General features: G+C 49.6%; 1 protein-coding gene across 1 annotated transcript in view; it reads right to left on the minus strand.

The window, feature by feature from the left end:
* Positions 1–21,913, minus strand: part of PYD2 (pyrimidine 2) — a 45,612-nt gene extending 23,699 nt beyond the window's left edge. The window contains exon 1 of the mRNA XM_086793155.1: positions 21,836–21,913. Within this exon, the coding sequence (XP_086649281.1) occupies positions 21,836–21,862 (27 nt within the window). The 5' untranslated portion in view covers positions 21,863–21,913. The remainder of the gene's footprint in view (positions 1–21,835) is intronic.
* Between the last annotated feature and the right edge of the window lie 3,708 nt (positions 21,914–25,621).

Here is a 25,621-nt window from a genome sequence, read left to right on the forward strand (position 1 = left end):
CCTTGGTAAGGGAGTTTAGACTGCCAACCACGCATAAGGGTTTTCTGCCACCATGATTTAGACTTGTGCAATCCCCACACCTTATTGGCGTTGGCTGAAACCCAATCTTTCTCTGATACGAGCTTATGATAGACCTGGTTAGCTGAAAGTGATATCAAGTCATGACACATTCAAGCATGACATAACCCGTAGCTCGCTGAAGCTCCCGCCTCCACCCTGCACTGCGCGCCCGCCTGTACGCTCCCCCTCTCTCTGTCGCATGTTCGCCCCCCACCTCTCCGCCTGTTCGCCTCTTCACCCCCCGCCTGCCTTCGCTCCCCTCTTCTCGCTGTTGCGCCCCCTTCCGCCTCGCTGCTGCGCCTCCCCCCTCCTCGCCATTTCGTCTCCGCCTCTTCGTTTTTTCGCCCCCAACCCCCTCTTCGCCTGTTCGCCCCCCCCTCCCCTTTGTCGCCTGTTCGCCTGTTCGCGCCCGCCCCCCTTCAGCAGCGCCCCGCCTCCCCTCCCTTTCGCTTTGCTGCCGCCCCCCCCTCAGGGCTTCTCCTTCGCTTTCCCCCTCTCCCGCCTCTTTCGTGCTGTTGTTCACCCCCTGGGGGTTTTGTTTTTCTTCATTTTCATCCGTTCTTCCGCCTCTTTGGGTGCAGCCCGTTTCTTGCAGGTTTTCCGCATTCGCCTCGCCTTCGCTTGAGCTTCAGACTCTGATGGAGACTCCTCCCGCCTCGCCTCAGAGGGACTCACCCGCAGCCCCCTCGCCCGCCCCCGAGGTCATCCCCATCAGGCTTTCTCTTTCGCCGGAAGAGGAAGCGAGCCTCACTGCAGAGGTGGAACGCCTCCAGGCTCATTCCACCATCTGCCGTATAGTCGGCACTCGCCCCAGCAGAGGGGAGATCAGGGATCTTCTTCAGGCTCGCCTTCTTGCAGATGTGGGCAAGATCCTGGATGTACAGCTCCTGGGCCGGGGCCATTATCAGATCGAGTTTGAGGCCGCCCAGAGCGTTGCCAAGGTCCTAGCCATGAGTCCTCTGGATATCAGGGGTGCTCGGGCTTTCTTCAGACCTTGGCAGCATGGATTTGACCCAGCAGCGGCGGAGCAGGGAGAGCGCCTCTTCCATATTACAGTTTGTTTCCCTGGTCTCCGCCGGGAGTATCTTCCGCTCCTCTCCAGGCTCGGAGCATTGGTGGGCTCGGTACTAGAGACGGGCCCCTCAGCAGCTTCAGTGGTGGCCAGAGCAGCGGGGCTACCTTCGGTCAGAGTGTTGGTGTCTGACATCTCCTCCCTTCCTAAGGTCATTCAGCTAGCTAGGATAGGGGGGGGGTGGATAGATCAGAGAGTGGAGTTCTCGGGGCTCCCGAACCAGTGCTTCATTTGCAGGCAGGTCGGTCATCTGGCCAAGGCCTGCCCTCGCAGGAGACCTCGACCCTCACCACAGCAGCAGGCTACTGATGGCCCGCCCACAGATTCGGCTCGGCAGGCAGCCTCAGGGACACCTGCTCAGGCCACAGAGACCTCGGAGTGGCAGCCTGGACAGGGGCGCCGCCGAGGGAGACAGCCACAGCAGCACGCACAGAGACCGCTGCAACAGCAGCCACAGTCTCAGCCTCACTGGGTTCCCGTGAGGAACAGCTTTGCTCCCCTTCAGGAGGAGACCCCTGCAGCGACCGAGGACCAGGAGATGCCAGCTCCCCCTCCTTCACCCCCCCCACCCCCGTCCCCTCCCACCGCCTCGCTTCCACCTTCGCCTCCTCCCGCCCCCGCTCCGGTTTCGGCAGCGGCTCCCTCTCCACCTCCCTCGCCTCCCCCTCCGCCCGCCCCACCTTCCCGGGAGACCCTGGCAGTTCCCTGGCGCTCACCTGCAGTCCGGAGAGCGCTGAGCACTGACCTCGCTCGAGCATCACAGAGGAGACCTATGCCGATTAGGGCTTCACGGATTTCATCTATCCGCAGTCGGCTGAGTCGCCTTGGCATTAGACAGCGCTCGGAGGCCTTTGATTATACCTTTACACGGCTTTTTGGAGCAGAGGGCCCCCATGAGCCAGCACCCATTCGAGTTCATGTAGTGATACCTCCGGCCCGCGGGGAGGAGGCACTAGACTCAGCAGTGGCCTTCTCGTTCCCTCTATGTGGACCTTGTGATCGGGAGTGGACTCTAGAGCTCGCTCTCAGCACTTTGAAGACTCAAGCAGTTGAGTTTTCTCACCACATGAGCGACCTGGAGGTGACTGATGTGATAGGCCGACTTTGGGAGTTGGCTCATTTTTTCTTGGATCCCGGGAGTGTGGATACCTCAGGGATTCGGCATTTGGTCGTGCGCATAGTGGCAGACTTGGCACGCGACCCTGGATATGTGAGTATACACGAGGTTTCTCTGTCAGAGCAGGAGGCAGTCGCCATGGGCCACAGCCACTGGCGCCTGATCCGGGATTCTTGCAGTACACCGGGTGGGCAGATTCGCAGCCGTTCGGATGGGGACTACTCTCCATCCAAGCCGCTTGCGAAGGCCCGTCGTACGGCTGAGACAGCATCCACCTCAGCAGGGCATCCATGAGGATCATCTCATGGAATGTATAGGGCCTTGGCGGAGCGCACTTTATACGCTATCGAGGTTGCTTGAGGCAGGAGCTTCAGAGATGCCTGGTTGGTGGCAGCATTGACATTTTGATGATGCAGGAGCACCACTTGGGTGAGAGCAGGATCCGGAGATATGGTTCGGTGATGCCTGGTAGATGGGACACTTTTTGGTCTGCAGGGTTTGGTCCTTTGGGTGGACAGGGAGGAGTATGCATGGTTATTGCAGATGTATGGTGGCACGCCATTGTGGATCGAGGGATCATTGTGCCTGGTAGAGCACAGTATGTCATTCTGAGGATGCATGATGAGCTATTGGGTGTGCTCAACATCTGTGCCAGTTATATTGACATTGGAGGAGGGGACACGGGAGCCCAGCTTGCAGTTGAGGATCCCAGAGAGGGTACTTGCAGATCCCAGTCTCGCTGAGGACATTGAGAGGATCTGGCATGATAGTCAGTGCTCTGACCAGGATGCAGCGGGCCAGTGTGCCCAGGGACTCATTGATCTTAGCTCTTTTCTACACGCTGCAGCTTTGACACGACTGGGAGAGATTCGCGAGCGGGAGCAACGGCTGAGACGCAGCCTTGCTTCGCTACAGCGCCTTCAGGAGCAGCAGCCTGCATGTGAGTGGGTGGCGTCCCAGCTGAGCCAGGCACGCCAGGAGGTTAGAGAGGTAGAGGAGCAGAGACATGAGTTTTACTATCGTCGTCAGGCCTCTCAGTGGACGCAGCTTGGTGATAGAGTGACTGGGGAGTTTTTTGAGATCACTGGACCCCGTCATGCGCGAGCAGGAGTCCGCCAGCTTGGTAGACCGGATGGATCGATAGCTACTGAGCTCGGGGAGATCAGAGCCATTGCCACTGCTTTTTATAGTGACCTGCTTTCAGCGGAGCCAGCCACTGAGGAGCGAGATGTTTGCAGACAGACTGTGTGGGCCCATGTGCAGAGGAGGGTCACAGACCATATGCGTACAGTTCTAGGTGCGCCTCTGTCAGAGATTGAGCTTGCCGAGGCCTTGAGGGTCCTGCCGCGACATAGTTGCCCAGGGGAGGACGGACTGACGCCGGCCTTTTTTATGCGCTATTGGGACCTTTTGGGGCCAGGCCTCCGCAGGGGCTTTCAGCATGTTTTGGACACTGGGGTGATGCCGCAGAGCTTTTCAGAGGGCTTGATCTATCTTATCCCCAAGGGGGAGGGAGTATCAGATGACATTCGGCATTGGAGGCCTATTACGATCCTCAATACTGTCTACAAGGTCTTAGCAAAGGCCTTGAGTTTGAGGATCCAGCCCTTCCTGGGGGAGTTGATTCATGCTACTCAGACAGGATTTGTCAAGGAGCGCAGTATCCTTGACAACATCTTTACTTTCTGGGAGGCGACGGCCCGAGCTAGGTTTCTTGGCGAGGACTTGGTCGTGATGCTTCTCGATTTTGAGAAGGCATACGATAGAGTTGATTGGGGATTCTTAGAGGGCACTATGCTTCGCCTGGGCTTTGAGCCAGGATGGATCAGAGGGGTGGCAGCTTTGTATTCCACAGCTCGCAGCCAGGTGCTGATTGCAGGAGGTCGGGGGCCGAGTTTTGAGCTGACCAGATCAGTCCGTCAGGGGTGTCCTCTCGCCCCTTTCCTTTTTCTCTTCTTTGCGGAGGCTATGAGTATGTATTTGACGGCAGAGGAGGTTGGTTTGAGAGGACTTCAGCTCCCAGTCCGGGGGGAGGATTTGGTTGATGCTGAGTTTGCAGACGACACGGGCTTATTTTTGCATGGCCAAGAGGCCAATCTTATTCGGGCAGAGCAGTCGCTCCAGGTTTTTAGTGCAGCTTCTGGAGCATTGATCAATTGGCGCAGGACAGTGGTCTTTTGGATCAGTAGTGCTCCCACTCCGGCATGGAGCCCGGACCCCAGTTTTAGATGGATTCCTCCAGGCACAGCAGTGCGGTATTTGGGATGCCAGATTGGCCTCGATTTGTCACTTGAGCAGCAGATTGCCCCGCTTCTTCTGAGCATTCGGAAGAAGCTATTGTATTGGAGTACAGCTCGACTATCCTTGGCTGGGAGGGTGGTGGTGGCAAATCAGGTGCTGTTAGCGACCATGTGGTACATTACGTCTTGCTGGATTTTCTCGAGCTCTTGCATCAGCCAGGTACAGAGGCTGATCAGGAACTTTCTGTGGTCTGGGCGGGACGGTCAGCCAGCTCGGGCAAAGGTTGCATGGGCAGTTATTACACTTCCGCTGGCTCAGGGCGGTTTGGGTATTATAGATCCAGTCGATCAGAGTAGAGCCTTATTGGGGAAGCTTATTGTTCGGGGGTTGCTTCCAGGCACTGAGCCTTGGAAAGAGCTCCTCTTGCAGCGACTGCAGGCTCGGGCGCCCCCTGCAGGGGGTACTTGGGCACCAGAGATTCGCTGGATCTTCATAGAGATGAGGAGGACAGGCCTCAGTAGAGGATGGGAGGACAGATTTGCTTTGAGTATCCTGAGAGCTTGGGAGCTGCTGAGACCGGGGCTCTCTCAGCGGCCTCCTTCTTGTGTTGAGGAGCGGGCCAGGCAGCCGCTCATCTGGAGCCCAGCGGTTCGTACGGAGCAGGGTCATATGCTGGGTTCTCGGCCTCGTCTAGCCTGGGGACCTTTAGCGGCAGGCCCAGCTCGTAGTTTTGGAGACTGGCAGGCTTTTTGCAGTCTACCAGAGGAGACCCAGGTGGAGAGGCTGAGTCACTTCAGAGGGGGGTTGATTATGAGGGATGATATTCAGGAGGCACTTACAGCGGAGTGGTTCACACCTCTCGAGCCAGTGGCCCCACGGTGGATGGGAGCCTTTACACAGTTGGAGATCCTGATTGCTGTCAGAGCTAGCACTGAGGATGGCAGATGCCTCTATTATGAGATTCAGGATGAGGGCAGACTCCAGAGAGTGGAGGAGTCGTCGCCTTTGGTTGCAGAGTGCACCTTTCAGAGGATTCGGGTAGTGGCTGCCGCTTCTCGGAAGTGGCATATTGACCCCGACCCTGCTGATGTGCTCCCGGATTGGCGCATATGGGCATATGCAGCGCGCCCCTTGGCCCGGCTACAGTGGGACCCCGGGGAGTACGAGTGGCATGATCCTTATGCATCCCTTGAGGCCACAGAGATCACCTTTTTCCAGTATACTGTTCGGCTGGGACGGCATATTTTGACGGCGAGGAGGACGGTTTCTCCAGCGGCAGCGGGGCATTGGCGATTGCAGGGACTCTCACAGGAGTTCCTGGAGGATTTCTGGGCTCGGCTCTGGGCTAGTCGACAGGCCCGCAGGATCTCGGCTTTTCAGTGGCTGGTCGCCCACAGGGGCTCAGCAGTTGGCACTTGGCTTGTTTACAGCGGTCTTCCGGCGGCCTGCGTCTGATGCGGCCACCCTATGGAGACACAGAGACATTGCCTTTGGGACTGCCCTCAGGCACAGCAGATTTGGCTGCGGATGCTACGTATTTTGGCCCCCCTCTCTCCAGAGGGTATGTTTACGTGGGGTGCCGCTGCTTGGTCGACTTCGTCAGGGCCTGCTATGGGCTATGAGATGGAGCAGGGCAGTCAGGCCATCAGATTTATTAGGGGCCAGCCTCGCCTGGTTCCGGCACCGGATTTCTCGTCCGCCAGCTGGACACAGGAGAGGGATTTACGATGGGAGCTCCTCAGTAGCCTCACCATCTGGTTCACCTGGAGGGCCCGATGCTTTACGGCCTTTGAGGGGAGATTAGAGCCACCAGCAGAGACTGTTCGGGGGATTTGGCAGGAGTTGATCCACACCCTGCGAGGACAGTACGACCGCATCCGGGGAGACTCGGATGAGGCGATCTTACGGCGCCAGGCCTTTCACACCACTTGGCGCTGCGGCCCGTTCTACACCCTACACACGGGATCCCCCCGTTGGCACTACAGGCCACCTGTTTGGCTCTTCCCCCCCCCTATTGTATGATTTAGCCGTTCAGTTCTTTACACTGATGCTTGTATTTTGCAGCACCTAGGGAGAGTCTCCCGGGCTGCCATGATGTATTCACTGCTCTTCTCTCTCTTAGGAGCAGGAGAGATCTTTTGTAGCCCTACGGGCGTTTTTACATAACTAATGAAAGGATCTTTTCTCGGGAAAAAAAAAAAAGTGATATCAAGTCACCAGATTTACATAGTGCCCAATCAAGCCAAGGCTGATCTGCAGATGGCCGAGGCAATGGAGTAAAAGGCTCAACTGCATGCATGATGTCAACCCATAGTGGCTAAAATGTCCGAGGAACCCTAAAGTGCTGCCGAATACGACGAAACGAATATGGCCTGTCTCACGACCAGGTATCACAGCATCTCGGATTCTAACCAAGCCTAACCTGACCATGCGGTTGAGTCGTATGCCTGAAGCATCTCTGTCTAGCCAAACAATGACACGCGACTCCACAAATGTTTCGAACTGCAAAGAGTTCAAAAGTAGTCTTTCATGACCAGGATCACACCGAGCCAATAGTAGAACTTCATGCCAAGAAAGGAGACTCCAATTTGAACATTAAGAATATTGGTGGTGTGGCTGATGTATGCATGGAGACTCCTTTGTTGCTGCAACAGCTAGCAGATTTTCATGATCATGCTGCTATCTTCTTCTTTACTGGACGTATTCCGTTGTTGCCCCGTCTTAGAGCATGGTTGGGCTGCTTGGTGTCGCCAGAGGCACTTGAGGAGATTTATGATGGTCCGAGAGGCTTTTATGAAATACTTTTTCGCACTTCGGAAGCCCGTAGGGCAGTCTTGGAGCAGGTGCCACTCTTTTTGGATGGGCAGTTGGTTCATGTGGTTCCGTGGAAGCCTATGGCAGAGTACCAAGCATAGTTTCCAGAAACGGCGTTTCTGGACCACCGAAACGTTTCGGAAACGTTTCCAGAAACGGAAACGGCGTTTCCAAGTTTCATTTTTTCCAGGGTTTAGAAACCCGCGTGCTCTCTTTCGCCGGCATTTTGCGCCTTCTTTCCGCCGCCTGTTTGGAGCTGCTCTACCCATCTACCTTGCCCTCTACTCCTCTACCTCCACATCAGCCCTCTACCACGCCCTCTACCTCTCTACTTGGGGCCTCCACCTTTGCCATCTAAGCTCTACCAAGCAAGAAGGAGTCACACCTTGCTCGCAGCCTGCAGGACCAGAAAAACAGCCTCCACTTCTCGAATCTCTCCGAGTCTTCCGACCTCGAACCGCACAAGTAAGTTAAGTAACATGGCTCGGACTCCGGATCCTTTTTGGATCGACATCATGAGGGAGAGGTTCATCCCAGAGATCCCACGGAATGAGCGTGATATGTACACCTTGCTTTATGAGGAGCTGACAGTGCCGAGCCACAACACCCGCTGCACCACCCATTCTCAGAGGCAGAGGGGGGGATCCATCGCTTCCACTTCAGCAGAGGCAGAGGACCATGATCCTACCATTTCTTCATCTGAGCCTGACTCTCATGAGTCGGAGGATGACTCCTCCATGGATGATCTTGATGAGTGATTTTTGGAGCACTTAGCTCTAGGATTTTGTCATGCCAGCAGCTGCTGCCAGCCTGCCAGCCACATGGATATTTTTTGATCATGTTTTGTATTTACTATAGTCTATACATATGGATTATGGATTATGGATGATGGATGATGGATCTTGTTTTGTATTGACTCTTTTGAGGCTTGAGCCTTGAGCCTACAATTGTCATTTCTGAATTTTGATCTATCATTTGAGTCTTTGACATTGAACTTAAGCAAAGATGTATTTTTCAAGCTTTTGTAATGTTTTTATTAATTATATATGTATGTATTAAACCCTAAAACCGAAACTCCGTTTCCCCGTTTCTTCCCGAAGGCCGAAACTCCGAAACTCCGTTTCCCGCCGTGCTCCGCACCCCCGTTTCCGAAACTCGTGGAAACTATGGTACCAAGATATGTTGCGCCAGGCTTGCCTAGTTTGGGTTGAAGTGAAACAAGTCCCACCAATGTTTTGGCGTGTTTTACCAGGTCTCATGCGAAGTATCGGTGATGTCTTGGTGGTGCCTCGAATGACATCTAGAAACCGAAATCGTCTATGCATGTTGTGGGATACCGGGAGACCTAGGCTGACACATTTGCGTGTCAATATGGCTGGGTTGCAACCTTTAATGTATGAATTGAGGTGGGATACATTTTCTGGCCACTGTTTCAAATATGGTGAGATGGGCCACTTTGTCTCCGAATGTCCTAAGAAAGAACAAGTTGTTGCTACCAAGGATATCGTTGATGGGCAGTTAAACGTGGAAGATGAGCATGATGCTCCTTTACATGATGCCCAACACATGGATGTACATGTGGATGTTCAGAATGAGGTTGAGCAGCCATGGGTGGAAGTACGTGGTAAAAAGACACGATTTGTTGCCCCGCGGGGGGGATTCTCAGATACTGTTTGGCGGGGGCCTTTGTGTACTCATCAGGGGCCCTTACATACATATGCTCGTCGCCCTTTGGATTCAGGTGCCCAGCAACACACCAGGATTGAGAGGCCAGGAGGCCAACTTTCTTAGGGTACAGGGGCTCTTGGGGGGGATAGAGTAGAACACTATCCTATTAGAAGTCGCCTAACAAAAGAAGCACAACAACAATTGCCTCTTGTGTTTGGTTCGAAGGGTGAGGTCATCTCACCATGGGATGGTCATTACCCTTTGGCACGTGCTCGGGAACTCCAAGGGCAGTCTGAGATCACAAATACCATGTCTAAAAATGCAATGCTTCAAAAGGTTCGTGATTTGGCAGATTGTCCTGGGCCTAGTACACGGCCTTGTTGATTCCTTTTCTGGGAAGGCTTATGAAAATTGTACAATGGAATGTAAAGGGTATTTCTTCGCGCCAAAAGCAGTTCAAGCTTTGGCGTACAACTTTTTGTCATGGTTGGGATGTTTTGTGTGCAGTTGAACATAAGCAGCATAAGTTGGCTGGCAAAGCCAACTTTTTGTCATGGTTGGGATGTTTTGTGTGCAGTTGAACATAAGCAGCATAAGTTGGCTGGCAAAGCCTATGTATATAAGGGGTTTCATGTTTTCTACAGCGGACATCCTGCTTCAGAGTCAGGTGTTATGTTTGCTGTTCGTTCGCAGTTTCAGCCTTCTCTTGTGATTCAAGATGTTCATGGAAGATTTCTAGTGATACAGATTGTTTGGGATGATACGCCTTTATGGTTGTTAGGGGTGTATGCTCCAAATAATGCTCGTGCACGCCGTTTGCTGTGGAATGACTTGTGTGCTCTTTCAATCTCTCATCCTGGCTTTGTGATGGGAGACTTTAATATGTGTGTCTCCAGGGAGCAAGCCACGTCGCCTCATTCTGTAATGGATGGCCCGGAGAGAATGGCGTGGGAAGCTTTTGCAGCAAGGTCGCTAAAACAAGACATGTGGTCTTGGTTGCATCCAGATGAAAGGGATTACACTTATGCCTCACAACAGTTTCGGGGCACTTATGCTAGATTGGATAGGATGCATATTTTACATCAAGATCTCTTTTTGCCAGAGGTTCTTACTATGATGGTTGATCAGCAATAGGTTTTCTCGGATCATTGGCCGCTTGTGTTTGAAATGGTCTATCATCCTGTGGATGCATACAAAGGCTTGTTGGGAGGCTTACCTTTGCGCTTAAATCACACTTTTTTGGAGCATGAAGTTTTTGATGTTTATATGCGTCAGTTAATACGACATTTCTCCACAAGAGTGTCCATGGCTGATTATCATGCTTGGCCAGTGTTCCTTACCAACACTCGGAAATTAGCGCGGCATTATGGTCTTGCTAATGCCTCTATACAAAAACAGCATGTGGCTCTTCTTGAGTCGCTTTTAAAGAGCTTGCAGGCGTTCATGTTTACTGACTCTATGGATGCTGAAGTTGTGGATGCCATAGAATGGCTGAAAAAGGAGCTATCTAGGGTGCAGGAAGCACAATATGTTTGCTTTAAACTACTTGCACGTCTTGATGCTTTGCGGGATGCTAACTGTCAATCTCATCGCTTCTATGATAAGTTGCATCAAAAACATATGCGTGAGAATATTGTTAGGCTGATGGATGCCCAAGGCAACCTTGTTACTCAACCTTCTGAGGTTATTCAGCATTGCATCAGGTTTTATGAAGATTTGCTTGCCCCTCGAGAGGATGTCTCGCCGGCTACGATATCAAGTTGACCCTGATGTGGCGGTTCAGCTTGATGCTCCTGTTACTCAAGGGGAAGTGGAAGCTGTTCTCTCCAAACTTCCCAAGGGAAAGAGCCCTGGTTGGGATGGTTTGACAAATGAGTTTTTCCGAAAATATGCTGATCAGCTTGCAGAGCCTTTGACGCTTATTTGTCAAAGGGTTTGGGATGAGGGATATATGCCTGCCGATTGGAAGTTGGGCATACTTCGTTTGTTGCCCAAAGTCCCTTCGCCTACTTCTTTGGCTCAATGGCGTCCGATCTCACTTATGGGTATTATGTATAAAATCTTTACAAAGATTTTTTCTAATCGCTTGCAGAAGGTGCTTCCTACTCTTATTCATCCATATCAATATGGATTTGTGCATGGCAGGAATATTTTGCATATTATCTACTGCAGCCATTTGCACGCTATTTGCCTTCACATATTCTTGCAGAAGCTCACCAGTGATCTGCAGCAAACGTGCAAACTCCGGAGAAGGTACCTGAGAACTTTCCTCTGCATTCTCTCCAACATTCACCGGAGTGTAGCTTGCATCAACATCAAGCCTTTGACGTTTTTGTTGCTCCGAGGCATCTGAAGCATAATCCACATCCTTCTCGATCATCTCCTCAATAAGATCCATGTTAAGGCTATTGGCAGCCATGCCACCAACAGCAGCAGTCGGGTCATCCAAATCCATGTACAAAAGCCTCTCTCTTTCTCTCACACACACACACACTCTCTCTCTCTCTCACACACACACACAAGCCTAGAGGCAGAGCAGAAGCAAAGGCGGCTATGAACAAGGACTGGTGACAGCAAGTAGGTGGGAATAGAACAGATGTAGAAGAAGAAGCCAGAAAAGGCGACAGCCAGTAGGAAGAAAACGACACCCAACAGGAACAGAAAATAGACAGAGAGAAAAGGTGACGGCGGCTCTCTGCACAACAAGAACATACAACTGCCAAAAAGAACAGGCAACGGCTCTCTCTAGACACCCACTGCAGCCGACTACCCCTTTCTTCAGAGGAACAGCGAGACGACCCTCTCTCTTGCCTGCTGGAGAAGCGATGATGGCGGGTAGGTGCAGATGGTTCGATCAAAAGCACCAAATGCCTGATTAGCAGAAAGCATAGTAGTCCTGTTAGAACGAGACTGCTCCTCCTACAATAAGAGAGTCACCAACTCATCAAAGGTATACAAGTTTGGATTACCCTTCATGAGTGGTCGAAGAGTAGTAGCAAAACCTTGATAGGATTCTGGCAAACCCTGAAGCATTGTCGATACAAGTGAACCATCTGGAATGACCTCATCAATGTTGATGAGCTGCTCTCGCAAATCCTTGATGCGGGTAAGGAACTTGTCCATTGAATCACCCTCATCCATATGCTCAGACTCAATCTTCTTGCGAAAAGATAGGCAACACGAGCCTCATTGCAAACCTGATACAAAGAAACAAGTACATCCCATGCAACCTTGGCAGTAGTGCATGAACGAATGTGCGGTATAACCTGCCTTTTGCATGAAAGGGCAATCAAAGCATGTGCCTAAGCATCCTTGGCATCCCATCTGAGCTGTTCTGGAGTGGGTGGCAAAGATGCAGAAGATGTAGCACCACCTGAAGATACATCATCACTTGCATCAATGGTTCCTAAAGTACTTGCTGCTCGTGCAGGTACAATAGGCCTGACATCAGCTCTGATACATAGACCCACAAATTCTTTGCAACTAGTACATGTTTCATCATATATGCCCACATAGGATAGTTGGTGCCATCCAACTTATCATCAATGGAGAGCATACCAAACAAATCACTAGTATTCCCAGACATGGCTGTCACAAATGCGTACAAACAGGTAGTATGACTGAATCAAGGCAAAATCTGCAATCCAATGCTGAGACACACAAAAAATGGACGGAAATGCCCCAATTGTGTCTTTATCACCTGTTCCAATGCTGTAACACCCAAAAAATAGGGAGAAATGTCCCAATGCCAAAGCAATGTACCTGTAATAGCAAAAATGCCTGCAAATATCTCTGATAACCCTGCAAATAGTGTTAATTTTTGAAAAATCCCCAAATTTTTAGTGCAATTATGCACCATATCCGAGGAAATCAATGCCAATGTCGCAATTTCAGGCTCAATGATGAAAAGCCCCAAAATTAATGCTGTCAATTTGCTAATTCTTTTAGCAATTTCTGTAATGCTTGACAAAAATTAGAAATAGTAGCAAAAACTTTACTGGTTACTGGTGGCACTGATTTCGAGGAGTCGATTGCAGTCGTGGAAGACACAGATCTGGATCTGTACGAATGTGAACACAGTTAGGTACAAGCGGCGAAGGCATGTACGGTGGTGCAAATCTGGTTCAGAGGATGGGCGTTGGCGCTGTAGTAGATCTGGTGCAGGTACAGGCGACGCAAGGCGAACAGGGCGGCGTAGAGCGAACTTGGCAGCACAGGGTGGCACAAAGCGAATAGGGCAGTGCAGAGGCGGCGAACAGATGCAGAGGACAGCAGCAGGGTGGCACAGGGCGAAAAAGGGCGGTGGCAAGGCGAACAGGGTGGCGCAGATCTGAGCTGATGTAAGGCGGCGTGAATCTCAGTACTAAGCGTACGAAACCCTAATGCAGGGCAAAAAAGTGTACGAAACCCTAATCCAAACAGCAAGATGAAGAAACCCTAATCCTAAACCTGACAGAGCAGGTGGGTGAAACCCTAACCCTAAATGGCTTTAATACCAATGTTGGGGTTGGGGAGAGCATGCCTGTACACCACCACACACACACACACACACAAAGCTTGAACCACATACGTGAGTGAGAGCTAGTTGCTAGAAAGTACTCTTATGATAATGATTGTACAAAAGTACTATGAGTACAAAATATAGCCTAGGACAAAGTGCCCAACACACATAAGTGTGTTCACATTCACACGGGGAAAAAACCTGTGTCCAGCCACAGGGAAAAAGTGCCCATGAGTAAGCTGTGTTGTCCTGACCAACAAATAAGACTTAACTTTAAAGTTTATAACTTTATAGTATATACTCTAGAGTCGTAACTACTGGCTAGTTCTTACATTCTAATTTCTAACTCTCTTGTTTTTCATAGGATTGCTCTTCGGGGGCATGTGAGAGGAACTGGAATTCCTACTCACTCATACACACAAAGATACAAAACTGTCTCAGCACCATGCAATTAGAGCGGCTTGTATATTACCGTGCTAACATGCACATGGTGGAGAAGATGCATGACATGGAGATCTCCAAACAGGTAGAGATCTCCAGAGTTCAAAGTTTGACTCATTAATGATGATTTATAAATGCATGACTAAAGTCCAATAACTTATAAATGTTTGAACTTTGCTTTCAGGTGAATGTCGACGAGTTCAAGTTGATAGTGGATACTCTTAAGAGTGTCCACAAGGAGCAAGATCCAGATGAGGCCATATATGCCGATCTCTACAAGGAGCTAGAGGAGATTGACCGTCAAGTTTCTCGTACTCGTAGAGGTCGCGCAGTTAGAGATGGCACACGAGTAGGAGGCCATAGATGCACTGTTCGGAGCCCTGCTTCGACCCCGGTGGCTACATATGTGAGGCGTGGCTCCGGCTCGACTTCGAGGAGCACTTTAGCACCTATTGTTGAAGAAGAGGATGCTCCTATTGCAAGCATCAGAGAGACCAAGTACGATGACGAGGGCAATGACCTTAGTGAGGGTAGTTTTGGGTTGGCCTGTGATGATGGGAGCACCTCTAGCGAGGGCATTCCTTCCCCTAGTGATTTCTCTGAGGAGGACTAGAGTCTAGACTCTACTCTCTAGAGTCTAGACTTTGGAGATTTTTGTACTTAGTGTTGTGATTAGTCACAACACACTTCTTTGTATTTCCTATTGTAGGCCGTGGGCCACGACTCTTATTTATGGCATGTTCAGTGTTCATTGTTCATGACTCTTGAGTTTTTGTACTAGTTTATGACAAATTACAACTTCTCTAGACTTTGCATCTCTAAATGTGTACAAATATCTTTTTTTCAAGTGTTTTTAAAAGTGGATCGTACCTCAATCGAACTTATTTTCCAAAATTTAAAAGTCCCGTACTAGTACCGTCATTTCGTACCTGACAACTATGAGAGGGACCTCATAGTAAATCTTGGAAAGGCCAAGTTTATGCTTTTTAACACCTCCTATCCATTTATAGCCAGATAATCTTTCACATAGAGAGCAGATGAGGTTGAGTTGGTCAAATCATATGTATATCTGCTTTCACTGGCTTGCTTTTTATCATGCACGTGGCAGTCCAGGCATGTTTGGTGCGGGGATATGCTGCCCTTGCTCATTTGGAGAGACAATGTTTCAAGCCCACTTCCAGGAACCTATCAGGACTAAGCCATCAGCGCCACATGCCATAGTATTGGCCGAGTTCGTGTCAGCCTCTATCGTCATAGATGCTCTCACACATGATTAGGAGTAAGCCATCAGTGCCAGATGCCATAGTATTGGCTGAATTCGGATCAGCCTTCGTTGTCATAGATGCCATCTTCCAAGCCGTCACATACATACAGCAGTACATCTACACACTACATAGAGATCGCCTCCTTGGAGTCCTCTAGAGAGTTGGCATAGGAGGGTCATAGAAGTTGTTGCTATGCAAGCATCACCAACTGGTCTAATCACATGGCTTTGGGATGGACCGCCTCGCCTCCCTTTGAGTACAGCTTGGACTTCCCCTTCCTTGATCTCTCATGGCAGGAGATCAACTACATCATTCGTCTAGACCTTACTAGACTTCATATAGTCCGGACATCAATATCCCCGGCCGAGCTTTCCCTAAAGCTTCAATTTTACAAAGAGCATTTCTTGAGGGTCACTAGGGATAATTTCAAAGAGAGGCCAAGTTATCTCCACAAACACGTCCCATGACATGAGGATTGCCATTGGTCAGCTGAGGGTCTCGTCACACAACCTTCCGATTGAGACAGGCAAAGCACAAAGAAGACAAACGAGTCTGCAAGATATGTAGTACTAGGGAGATCAAGTCTCAGGATCATTACAAACTTCAATGCCTTGTCTACTATGAGACACACGGATGCTATCACTATCTCTTTAGGGAGGGGCTTGGGCCCTTGGTCATGGTTGATGCATTACAGAGATCAGAGATGCTTGTGACTAGACCTATTAGAGTTGAGGCACTACAAAGACAAAGACTATTGACGCAACAATACGACATGTGGGATATTGCACAAACATCTATCACTGACATCTTGGGCCCCCAACAAAGTACCCTTGCTAACACTGAGCCTCCACAACATTCATAGGGACACATAGACTAGGACAGAGCTAGACACCCCCATCAAGTGAGCACCCTTGCCACCCCGAACTATGTACATATCTAATGTCATGTGGTTCAGATGGCTTACTCTTGATCATGCTTGACATCATCATCACGTGTTGCGTTTCTATGCTCCTCCACTCATCCTACCCTAGGCTTGGCCATGGGGAGGTGATAGGATATGGGGAAGCTTCTTGACACGCCGTCCTTCCGTGGTGGGCTCTCCCAACCCAATGGCTTTAAAAGATTATATTTTGGTTTCCTTTTTGTGGGGAGGCTCCTTGGGAGTGCAGTGATCTGTACCATGGAGCAAGCCAAACTACCTATTGCCTCTAGCAGTCCTGTAGTTCTGATTCTTCTGTGTAAAGCACTATGCCATCCCCTTCCTTAGGGAAAGTTGATTTTGAAACTGTGGGAATGATGGTGCCACCATAAACTCCTTGATCCAGACCTTCTTCTAACTTTAGCTCTCGTGGTCCTCGAGCCTCAAGAATCCACAATCTATCAAGCCCCTAGTCATGCAACACTCTCTGTGGGGCACGAGTTTCACAAAACAATAAAAAGAGAGGTGTACATCTGACACCACATAGAGGCCGGAATGGGCCACCCCCCCCCCCCCCTTGGAGTATTTTATTACCTAGGAGAAAAATATATATACAAGCTTTGAGAGCCTTACCCTCCTCATGGGAGAATAAATCTAAAACATCAGTAAACCACCTCTTCTAGCCGCCAGCCGGAGGAGAAGAGCATTCTCCCCCCTTTATGGAGCTAAGTTTGTATTTAACCATTATGGCTGTTTTGCTTGGTAACAAATAGAAGGATCAATTTACTGGAAAACAAAAAAAAATAGGAGAGTTAAGTATGTCCACATCTGTGCATGTGATATATAATGACAAGTGGAGAACTAAGGTCACGAGTGTGAGGCCACTTGTCTCACTTTGATTCATTGTCCTGCCAAATGTCCCAATTTAAGAGATGATCCCCCCCCCCCCCCCCCAACTTCATCTCTAAAAAAATATCTCAACTCCTAGAAAGCCTGTCAAAGGTGCTTCAACAAGTCCCCCATTTTGCTTAGACGTAATGACTCAAGTGGAATTTCCATTGGGGATTGTCCAAAAATAGTAACCCTCCTAGATTTTTTTTTTTCAGAAAGAGACTTTTATTAAGTATGAGAAAAACATACAACAATCACAGCTATAAGCTGGAAGAGAATAGAATCACCCCAATATGTAAGGTGATTTCAACCACTGAGGAGCATCATGATGCCATGTAAGACCTGTGGTACTAGAGGAAAAGAAGATGCCATGGTCCCATTCCCGCATAAATATCACACGCTTCGCCTGCGCAGAACGAGAGGGCCCCTGAATGCGAGCCCAAGTAGCCATAAGAGTGTGGATGATATCACCCCATATAGTGCTAATGCACTGAGACCCAAAAATCTGGACACCCTCAATAGCCTCCGTGCATCTAGCTCTCCAGATCTACCATGCTGTAATACTGGCAATAATCTCCCAACTGGTGCCAATCCTCTATCTAGGGGGTGCATAATCACAGTGAGGAACATCTTGCAATAAACCATGCTGGGCAATATCTCTATGAATGAAAAAAACACAATCTGTACCACTGCTCTCATAAAAAAGTTGCGGACCGGACTCGGAGAGCCAAGCAACTGCCCCCCAAGTCACATGCATGGCTCGGCCACTTAATTTGCCCATAAGTTGGGCTACAGGACCCCAAATCTGCTGTGCAATGCTGCACTCCCATAGACAATGTTGTACGGACTCAGAATCTGCCGCACATCTAGGACAGGAAGGTGCTACACCGAAAACTGATTTCCACTGATTGGTGGGGAGACCACCATGTAAGAATAACCAAAAGAAATGAGAGATCTGGCTCCTTCTGTAATCTGTCGAGTGAGGAGAAGCCTGGCATTTCGAACAGTGAAACTGAAAAAAGGAAGGCTTTTCAAAGAATCGAAGACATCAATCTTCTCCCACTCTCCTGGATCCCACTGAAGATATCTGATAGGACTGCCACCATATAGCCACAAACACCAAGAACCATGAGTCACTATCTGAGGAGAAGGGTCAATGAACCAGTGCTTCCCCGAGCGACCAACAATCCTCACTGGACTAAGCCTAGTGTTTGGTATGATCTCCTCCATACTACATCTCGTCAATCTCCCACTAGGCATGATAGAATACATGAGGAAATCTGTATCCTCCTGGCCTGGCAGAGCAATGACCTGCAGAGGTATGCCTATCCTCGAAAAAACTCCCAGCCAACTCGGATGATAGTCTCCGTGAAAGGTCCCAGAAAGCCACTCATGCGGAATAGTTGCATCAATCTGATCAATACGAATACGAGAGCCCCTAAGATGCTGAATGGATGCAGCTCTCCGATCCTCCGAAAGACTCTTAAAGGTCTTCCAAGCAAGAATTGTGTATGCACATCTCTCCCATCCTGACCACTGCATATAACGAGATGCACCAAGTAGCCGACCAGCCTCATCCCTGATGAGCTCGTTCCACATAATAGGTTGTCGGTCAGCCTCATCCAAAGACCTAGGAAACCTTTGTTGCAAAAAAGATCTCATGCTTCTCCATGCTCTAACAATGGCTACAATAAGAGGGGAAGATGGTGCCTTGATATCAGCCTCTGTGAACAAAAATCGTGCTGGGCATCCCGTCTCTCTTGACCTTGGGTGTACATCCGGAAATCTGAGACAAGAAAAATCATTCCAAGGCTCAACGCCTGGTAGGAAACCTCTGACCACAAGTTTGCAGAGCAACGCCCTACACTGAACATCCGGATCGATAATATTCAAGTCCCCCTCTCGTTTGGGCTGAATAATTGTGAGCCAAGCTACCCTGGCACGAGTGTCTGAGGTGCCATCCAAGCCCGACCAGAGAAAATTTCGGATCAATCTCCGCAATTGGCCAATGCACGCACGAGAGAAGCACCAACAAGAGGCAATAAACCAAGCTGAGGCAAGCAAAACCTGATTAGCCACCAAAGCTCTAAAGGCTAAATCTAATCTCCTGGAGCTCCAATAGAGAAGCTTCTTCCGGATACTCATAAGTACCGGAGCAAATTGCTGTGCAGGAGAAATATGAATCCCAACTTGGCATCCCAAATATCTAGCAGTACATCCTCTGCTGCTCCAAGTAAAACCAAGCTCTGCACCCCAATCAACTCTCGGTGAATCACTAACCCAAAAACCAACAGATTTGTGCCAATTAATGAGTGCCCCTGGTGCCAAACAGAACTCCTCTAGTGCTACCCAGAAGGAACATAAGCATATATGTGAAGCCTCCAAAAACAGGGTTGTGTCATCAGCTAACTCACAGTCAACCAACTCCTCATGACTACGAAGAGGCAACCTCAATCCTGAAATACCAATAGTGGAGCGGAGAAAGATGATCATGGCCTCTGCAACTATGATATATAATAAAGGGGCTAATGGGCAGCCCTGTCGTACTGAGCGAGAAATCTGAAACCGCTCTCCTCTATCACCGCAAGCAAGAACTCTACTGTGGGCATCACGATACATGCATGAAACTCCCTTGATCCATCTCTCAGAGAAGCCCGTATGACTTAAGAGTACCCCCAAGAAAGTCCCAATCCACTCTATCATAGGCCTTCTCAAAATCCAAGAGCAGAATAGGTAAGGACTGATTGCTCGCTTTAGCCCATTCGACGGCCTCCCAAAACGAGAAAATGTTATCAAAGATGCTCGTGCCGTGTAAGAATCCATTCTGGGTATCATGAATAACATCCTGCAAAATGGTTAAGAGCATAGAGGTTGAGAATACGAATGCGTGTAGTACCCTGCATAAGAAGGATCCACTGCGCTCTCGCAGGCAAAATGACACCATGTCCAATGATGCAAGGCAAGATCAAAGCTGAAACAGAGATACAAACACCACCCTTGGTACCAACAGCCGGTGACCAAAAGGTGTCCCAAGAGAAGCTTGCCTGATCTCCCACACTGACTAGCATCCAATTTATGCTCTTGCAAGAGCAATATATCCATAGGTCCACCTGTGACTGCACAATGAAGCTCGGTTTTTACAATTTGTTTCCGTCGACGCGGAAAAAAACCCCAAAGACCCTGAATGTTCCAAGAGACAATCCTCATAAAGACTCAAAGTGGGAACGACAAGATCTTGTGGTCGACGAAGGACCCCCTTTAGAGGCGGAAGTACGTCTCGCATAGGTAAGGGAGGGAAAATCTGACGATGTAAACCTTACCTCTCTCTCCCACTCCGGGGAAAAGCCAGGGCTAGTCCTCAGAACTGGAGAGGTACCATGACAATGCGAATGCGCAACATCATCCTCAAGGGTGCAATCATCCTGTAATTGTAATGCAGCATCCTCCTGTGAGGGATCCAGATCATGTGCCTGCAAGGCCTCATCCTCCAAAAAAGGATCAACATCCTGTGAGGCAAGAGCTGCATAGGGGTTAGGGTGCTCCACAAGGAGTGTGGGTGAAGGGGCAGGTACGGGGGTCCGAGGGTGCCGGCCATCCCTAACCACAACCCAACGCTGTGTGGTCTGCTGTGGCAAAGGAGCAGCTGGAGTCTCGGCATCTGCAGAAGGCCTCTGATGGGCAGGACCACGCCGCCTCCTAGCATGGCCCCTCGATCTGGGACAATCTCTAGCAATGTGACCCTGTCGACGACAAATCCGACACTGGTCAGGTCTGCCTGCAATCTCCATAGGGAACTCTTGTTACTGATGAAGAGTAAATATGGATGTCCAGCGGGTCTGAGCAGGTCTGGAAAGAGCGCAAGTGGGTGGTATTCCTCTCTCATACAATGGGGGGAGGGGGAAATAACCACCAGGTGGTCTATAGTGCCAAGCAGGCTCACCACCAGTGTTCGCGAGAAAGGGACACGTGGCCAGTGGGCGAAACTTCATGGTCGTTCAGACCACATGCGTAGGCGTCAGGAAGCCTTCCTGAGGATCTGGCGGCGTACTATCAAGAGTGGCGGTAACGGCCGCGGGAGCTGAGGCGGGAGAGCTCGAGAGGATTGGTACCTCTAGAACCTGGCCAAAGGATGCCCCTATGGAAGCGTAAAGCTTCCAACCCTCCTAGATTTTAGGAGTCTCTTTCTTTATATTCCACCTTATAAGAAATGTATGTGAGCACCATGTAGAAACATGTTTCAATGCTAGATCTCGCCCAAATCCTCGGGAGCTTGCCAGACATGCTTTCGACTTGACACTTGAGCTCCAATGCCCATTTCTGTGTCCAAGAAACCATCTCAGACGCCTAGGGCAAGCTTCAAGCACTTGATCTTTTGTACATTAATGCATATATGGGCATCCCGGAATTCACCAAACCCCTTTTCACATTGGAACTATCCAGGCCGGTGACATCTGCTTATGAGACAATGCCCTATTTTCTTACTAATGGAAGGAGTTTTTTCCGGATAAGAAATACTACTCTTAGCTTCAAGCACTTGATCTTTTGTACATTAATGCATATATGGGCATCCCGGAATTCACCAAACCCCTTTTCACATTGGAACTATCCAGGCCGGTGACATCTGCTTATGAGACAATGCCCTATTTTCTTACTAATGGAAGGAGTTTTTTCCGGATAAGAAATACTACTCTTAGCTTATTATGGAAGTCTCAGTTGGCGCAAATACACATGCACATGCATACAGGCGTGCTAGTCAAAAAAACACATGTTAAAAAATAGCTTTGTTCAAGAATATGGAGTTCATATATTGGTACAAAACTGCATAAGAAAATTGCTGATATCGTACCACCATGACATCCCATAAGATATGCATCCGTTCCTCAATGCCTGCACATGCAAAGCATTAAACATCATAAAAAGGGGTATATTTGAGCCTAGCTAATACTTTATCATCAAAGATTTAAATCTCATCACAAACAAAACATCTTGTAGTCCCTAATCTCTAAGAGTTTGGGAGTGTGAACATAACAGGTGTATTGGAAGATAGAAGACTAGAGACGAGCCAAGTAGTTTCATCTGCTTTGCATGAAGCAAAGTCGCTTTCCTTGATAAAAAAGAAAAGATCACTTCCTGCAAATGCGCGTAGAAGAATTCCTAAAGCCAGTGGCAGCAATAAGAATGTTTAGGCTACTCCCTTCATTGCTTCGCTTTTTCACTGCCTTGGACAGAGTTGTGTTACGCCCTTTTAACTAAAGAGAAACAAAAATATTTTTTAGGCTGCTTGCCATACCTCAGAGAGTCTGGTGGAATCCGCTACTTACACAATGTAAATATGAAAAAAGATCATTTAAAGAACCAAAATTGACACGCATCATTCATGCACATACAGGGTCCCCCACCCTCATTTGATTATTATTCCAGACGTCAGCCCACTCTTGAGAAAAACACATCTACCAGAGCCTTCTGAGCAGTCCTAGACGTCCTTACAGCAGACGGATCCAAAAGGAAAGTTAGAGAAGAAAGCAGATTGTAAGTGTGGATGGAACTGGACTGAGGGCAGAATTCTGCAGTGGTCTCCAGTTTGGTAATGCACAGAGAGCATGGTGAGGTAAAAGAGTGACAGTCATCCATTGTAACTTCATTCTCTTATCAACAAAGCAATTACCTTGCAAGCCGTATTGGGGGTGTGGGGGTTGTGCTGTCCATTGGGACCAAGTGAATTGTCAACCAAGGATCATGGAGGGTTTTTAAACCATTTTCCCCCCTATAGAAGCCCTGGGATCAAAGGGTAGCTGTATTGGGTACCCCGGGGTTTCTCCACAGCGATCAGAAGCCTCATCGAATATGGGATTTAGGTATTTGTGGCTGATTTCATAAAACACATCCTTTTGTTTCTGCATGGCTGATTTCTTTGTCTTCATGGACGATTTCTTCAACACCCCTATCCCAAGCATCACCCATTTCCGTCAGTGTCCTGTGTTGTCCTTAGTTTGCCTTCTCGTTCCGTCTTGATCATTCTCAAGAGTCATGTGCCTTTGGGTGTCTATGAACCTTCATAGGCATGCATCTACATCTACCCTTGGTGAAAATCCTAGCATACACTGACTTACCGCACTCCTTATATGAGGGCTTCCAAAAGCATGCTAAACCCTAATCACCCTATTCTATCGTGACTATGAATGCTATGAATGAACTTATTCTTACTGTCCTCCACTGTGCCTTAATGGAAAACGCTGATTTGGAGATGTAATTGGCTGATCCAAACAGTTAAGACTGCATGTCCTTGGTCTTGGCTCTGCAATCTCTGCCTTTGAATGATTATGAATGACCCATGACCTGCCTTTATAAAGTGATAGCAAGTCGTAATCAGGTCGGTTTTCACTTTTCAAGCCATAAAAAGTCATCAAAAATGTGTTCATATTGTGCCAATAATATGTCCCAACCATTGGTGCATGTCCTGGGCGCCTCTGGGCACCTATAGGGCCACCAAATTGGCTCCAAACTGCCCATATACGACCTCTAACTTTGCTCTTGACGTAGCTGAAGGAATAATCATGTCTACGTGGCACCGGATTAGGATGTGCACGTGACATGCACTACTTAGAGAACACTGATACATGTCCTTCACTATACCATGCACACTCAGCAGAGGTCAACACAGCTCAAGCTGATGACAAAACACAAGGTACAAGTGGTATGAAGGATGTCCTTCAGGATGATGGTGAGGGATGCAGGATAAGGATGTCCTCCAAGATGGGTCGAGGCTGAAGACATGGGAACACCAGATTGGAGGGCCGAGAGATGCTTGGAGGGAATCCAACTCAGTTGCTTGGACCCGTAAAGAGACCAGCTCCCGATTCTGCTGCTGCACGAGATCACGTAATCCCACCACTCTCGTCAGTGCTGTGGGAAGATAAAGAGCGGAGGTGGGTGTCTGTGTCCTGTACGCGCTGCTCTAATGTGGACACCTGAACCTGGAGACCGTGGATGGTGTCAGCAGCCTGAAAGGTGCGATCCCGCGCCTCCCCCCGTTTTCGTGCAGCTTGGTTCTTGCAGGACCCTCCGTCTTCGCCCTCGACTCAGCTTCAGACTCTGATGGAGGCCCCTCCCGCCTCACCTTAGAGGGACTCTTCCGCAGCCCCCTCGCCCGCCCCTGAGGATACCCCCATCAGGCTTTCTCTTTCGCCAGAAGAGGAAGCGAGCCTCGCCGCAGAGGTGGAACGCCTCCAGGTACACTCCACCATCTGCCATATAGTTGGCACTCGCCCAAGCAGAGGGGAGATCCAGGATCTTCTCTAGGCCCGCCTTCTTGCAAATGTGGGCAAGATCCTGGACATTCAGTTACTGGGCCGCGGACACTACCAGATTGAGTTCGAGACAACCCAGAGCGTGGCCCAGGTCCTAGCCATGAGTCCCCTTGACATCACGGGCGGTCGGGCCTTCTTCAGACATTGGCAGCATGGTTTCGACCCAGCAGCGGCCGAGCAGGGAGAGCGCCTATTCCATGTCACAGTTTGCTTTCCTGGCAGCAGCCTACATGTGAGTGGGTGGCGTCCCAGCTGAGCCAGGCACGCCAGGAGGTTAGAGAGGCAGAGGAGCAGAGACACGAGTTTTACTATCTTCGCCAGGCCTCTCAGTGGACTCAGCTTGGTGATAGAGTGACTGGGGGGTTTTTTGAGATCACCGGACCCCGCCATGCTCGAGTAGGAGTACGCCAGCTCAGGAGGCAGGACGGATCGTTAGCCACTGAGCCTGAGGAGATTAGAGCTATTGCCACTAAGTTCTACAGAGACCTGCTTTCAGCGGAGCCAGCCACGGAGGCACGTGATGCTTGCAGACAGACTGTGTGGGCCTATGTGCAGAGGAGGGTCACAGATCGTATGCGCACAGCTTTGGGTGAGCCCCTTTCAAAGGATGAGCTTTGGGTGAGCCCCTTTCAAAGGAGGGTCACAGATCGTATGTGCACAGCTTTGGGTGAGCCCCTTTCAAAGGAGGGTCACAGATCGTATGCGCACAGCTTTGGGTGAGCCCCTTTCAAAGGATGAGCTTGGCGAGGCTTTGAGGGCCCTCCCGCGTCATAGTTGCCCTGGGGAGGATGGATTGACGCCTGCCTTTTTTATGCGCTATTGGGACCTTTTGGGGCCACGCCTCCGCAGGGGTTTTCAGCATGTTTTGGACACTGGGGTGATGCCACAGAGTTTTTCAGAGGGCTTGATCTTTCTTATCCCCAAGGGGAAGGGAGTGTCAGATGAAATTCGGCAGTGGAGGCCTATTACGATCCTTAATACTGTCTACAAGGTCCTAGCCAAGGCCTTGAGTTTGAGGATCCAGCCCTTCCTTGGGGATTTGATTCATGCTACCCAGACAAGATTTGTCAAGGAGCGCAGTATCCTTGACAACATTTTCACCTTCTGGGAGGCGACGGCCCGAGCTAGATTTCTCGGCGAGGACTTGGTCATTATGCTTCTCGATTTTGAGAAGGCATACGATAGAGTCGACTGGGTTTTTCTAGAGGGCACTATGCTTCGCCTGGGTTTTGAGCCAGACTGGATTCGAGGGGTGGCGGCTCTATATTCCACAGCTTGTAGCCAGGTGTTGATGGCAGGAGGACAGGGGCCGAGTTTTGAGTTGA

This window comes from Cibotium barometz, chromosome 59, assembly GCF_041138505.1.
Source record: "Cibotium barometz isolate CiBa-2024 chromosome 59, ASM4113850v1, whole genome shotgun sequence".
In the NCBI taxonomy this organism is placed as follows: domain Eukaryota; kingdom Viridiplantae; phylum Streptophyta; class Polypodiopsida; order Cyatheales; family Cibotiaceae; genus Cibotium; species Cibotium barometz.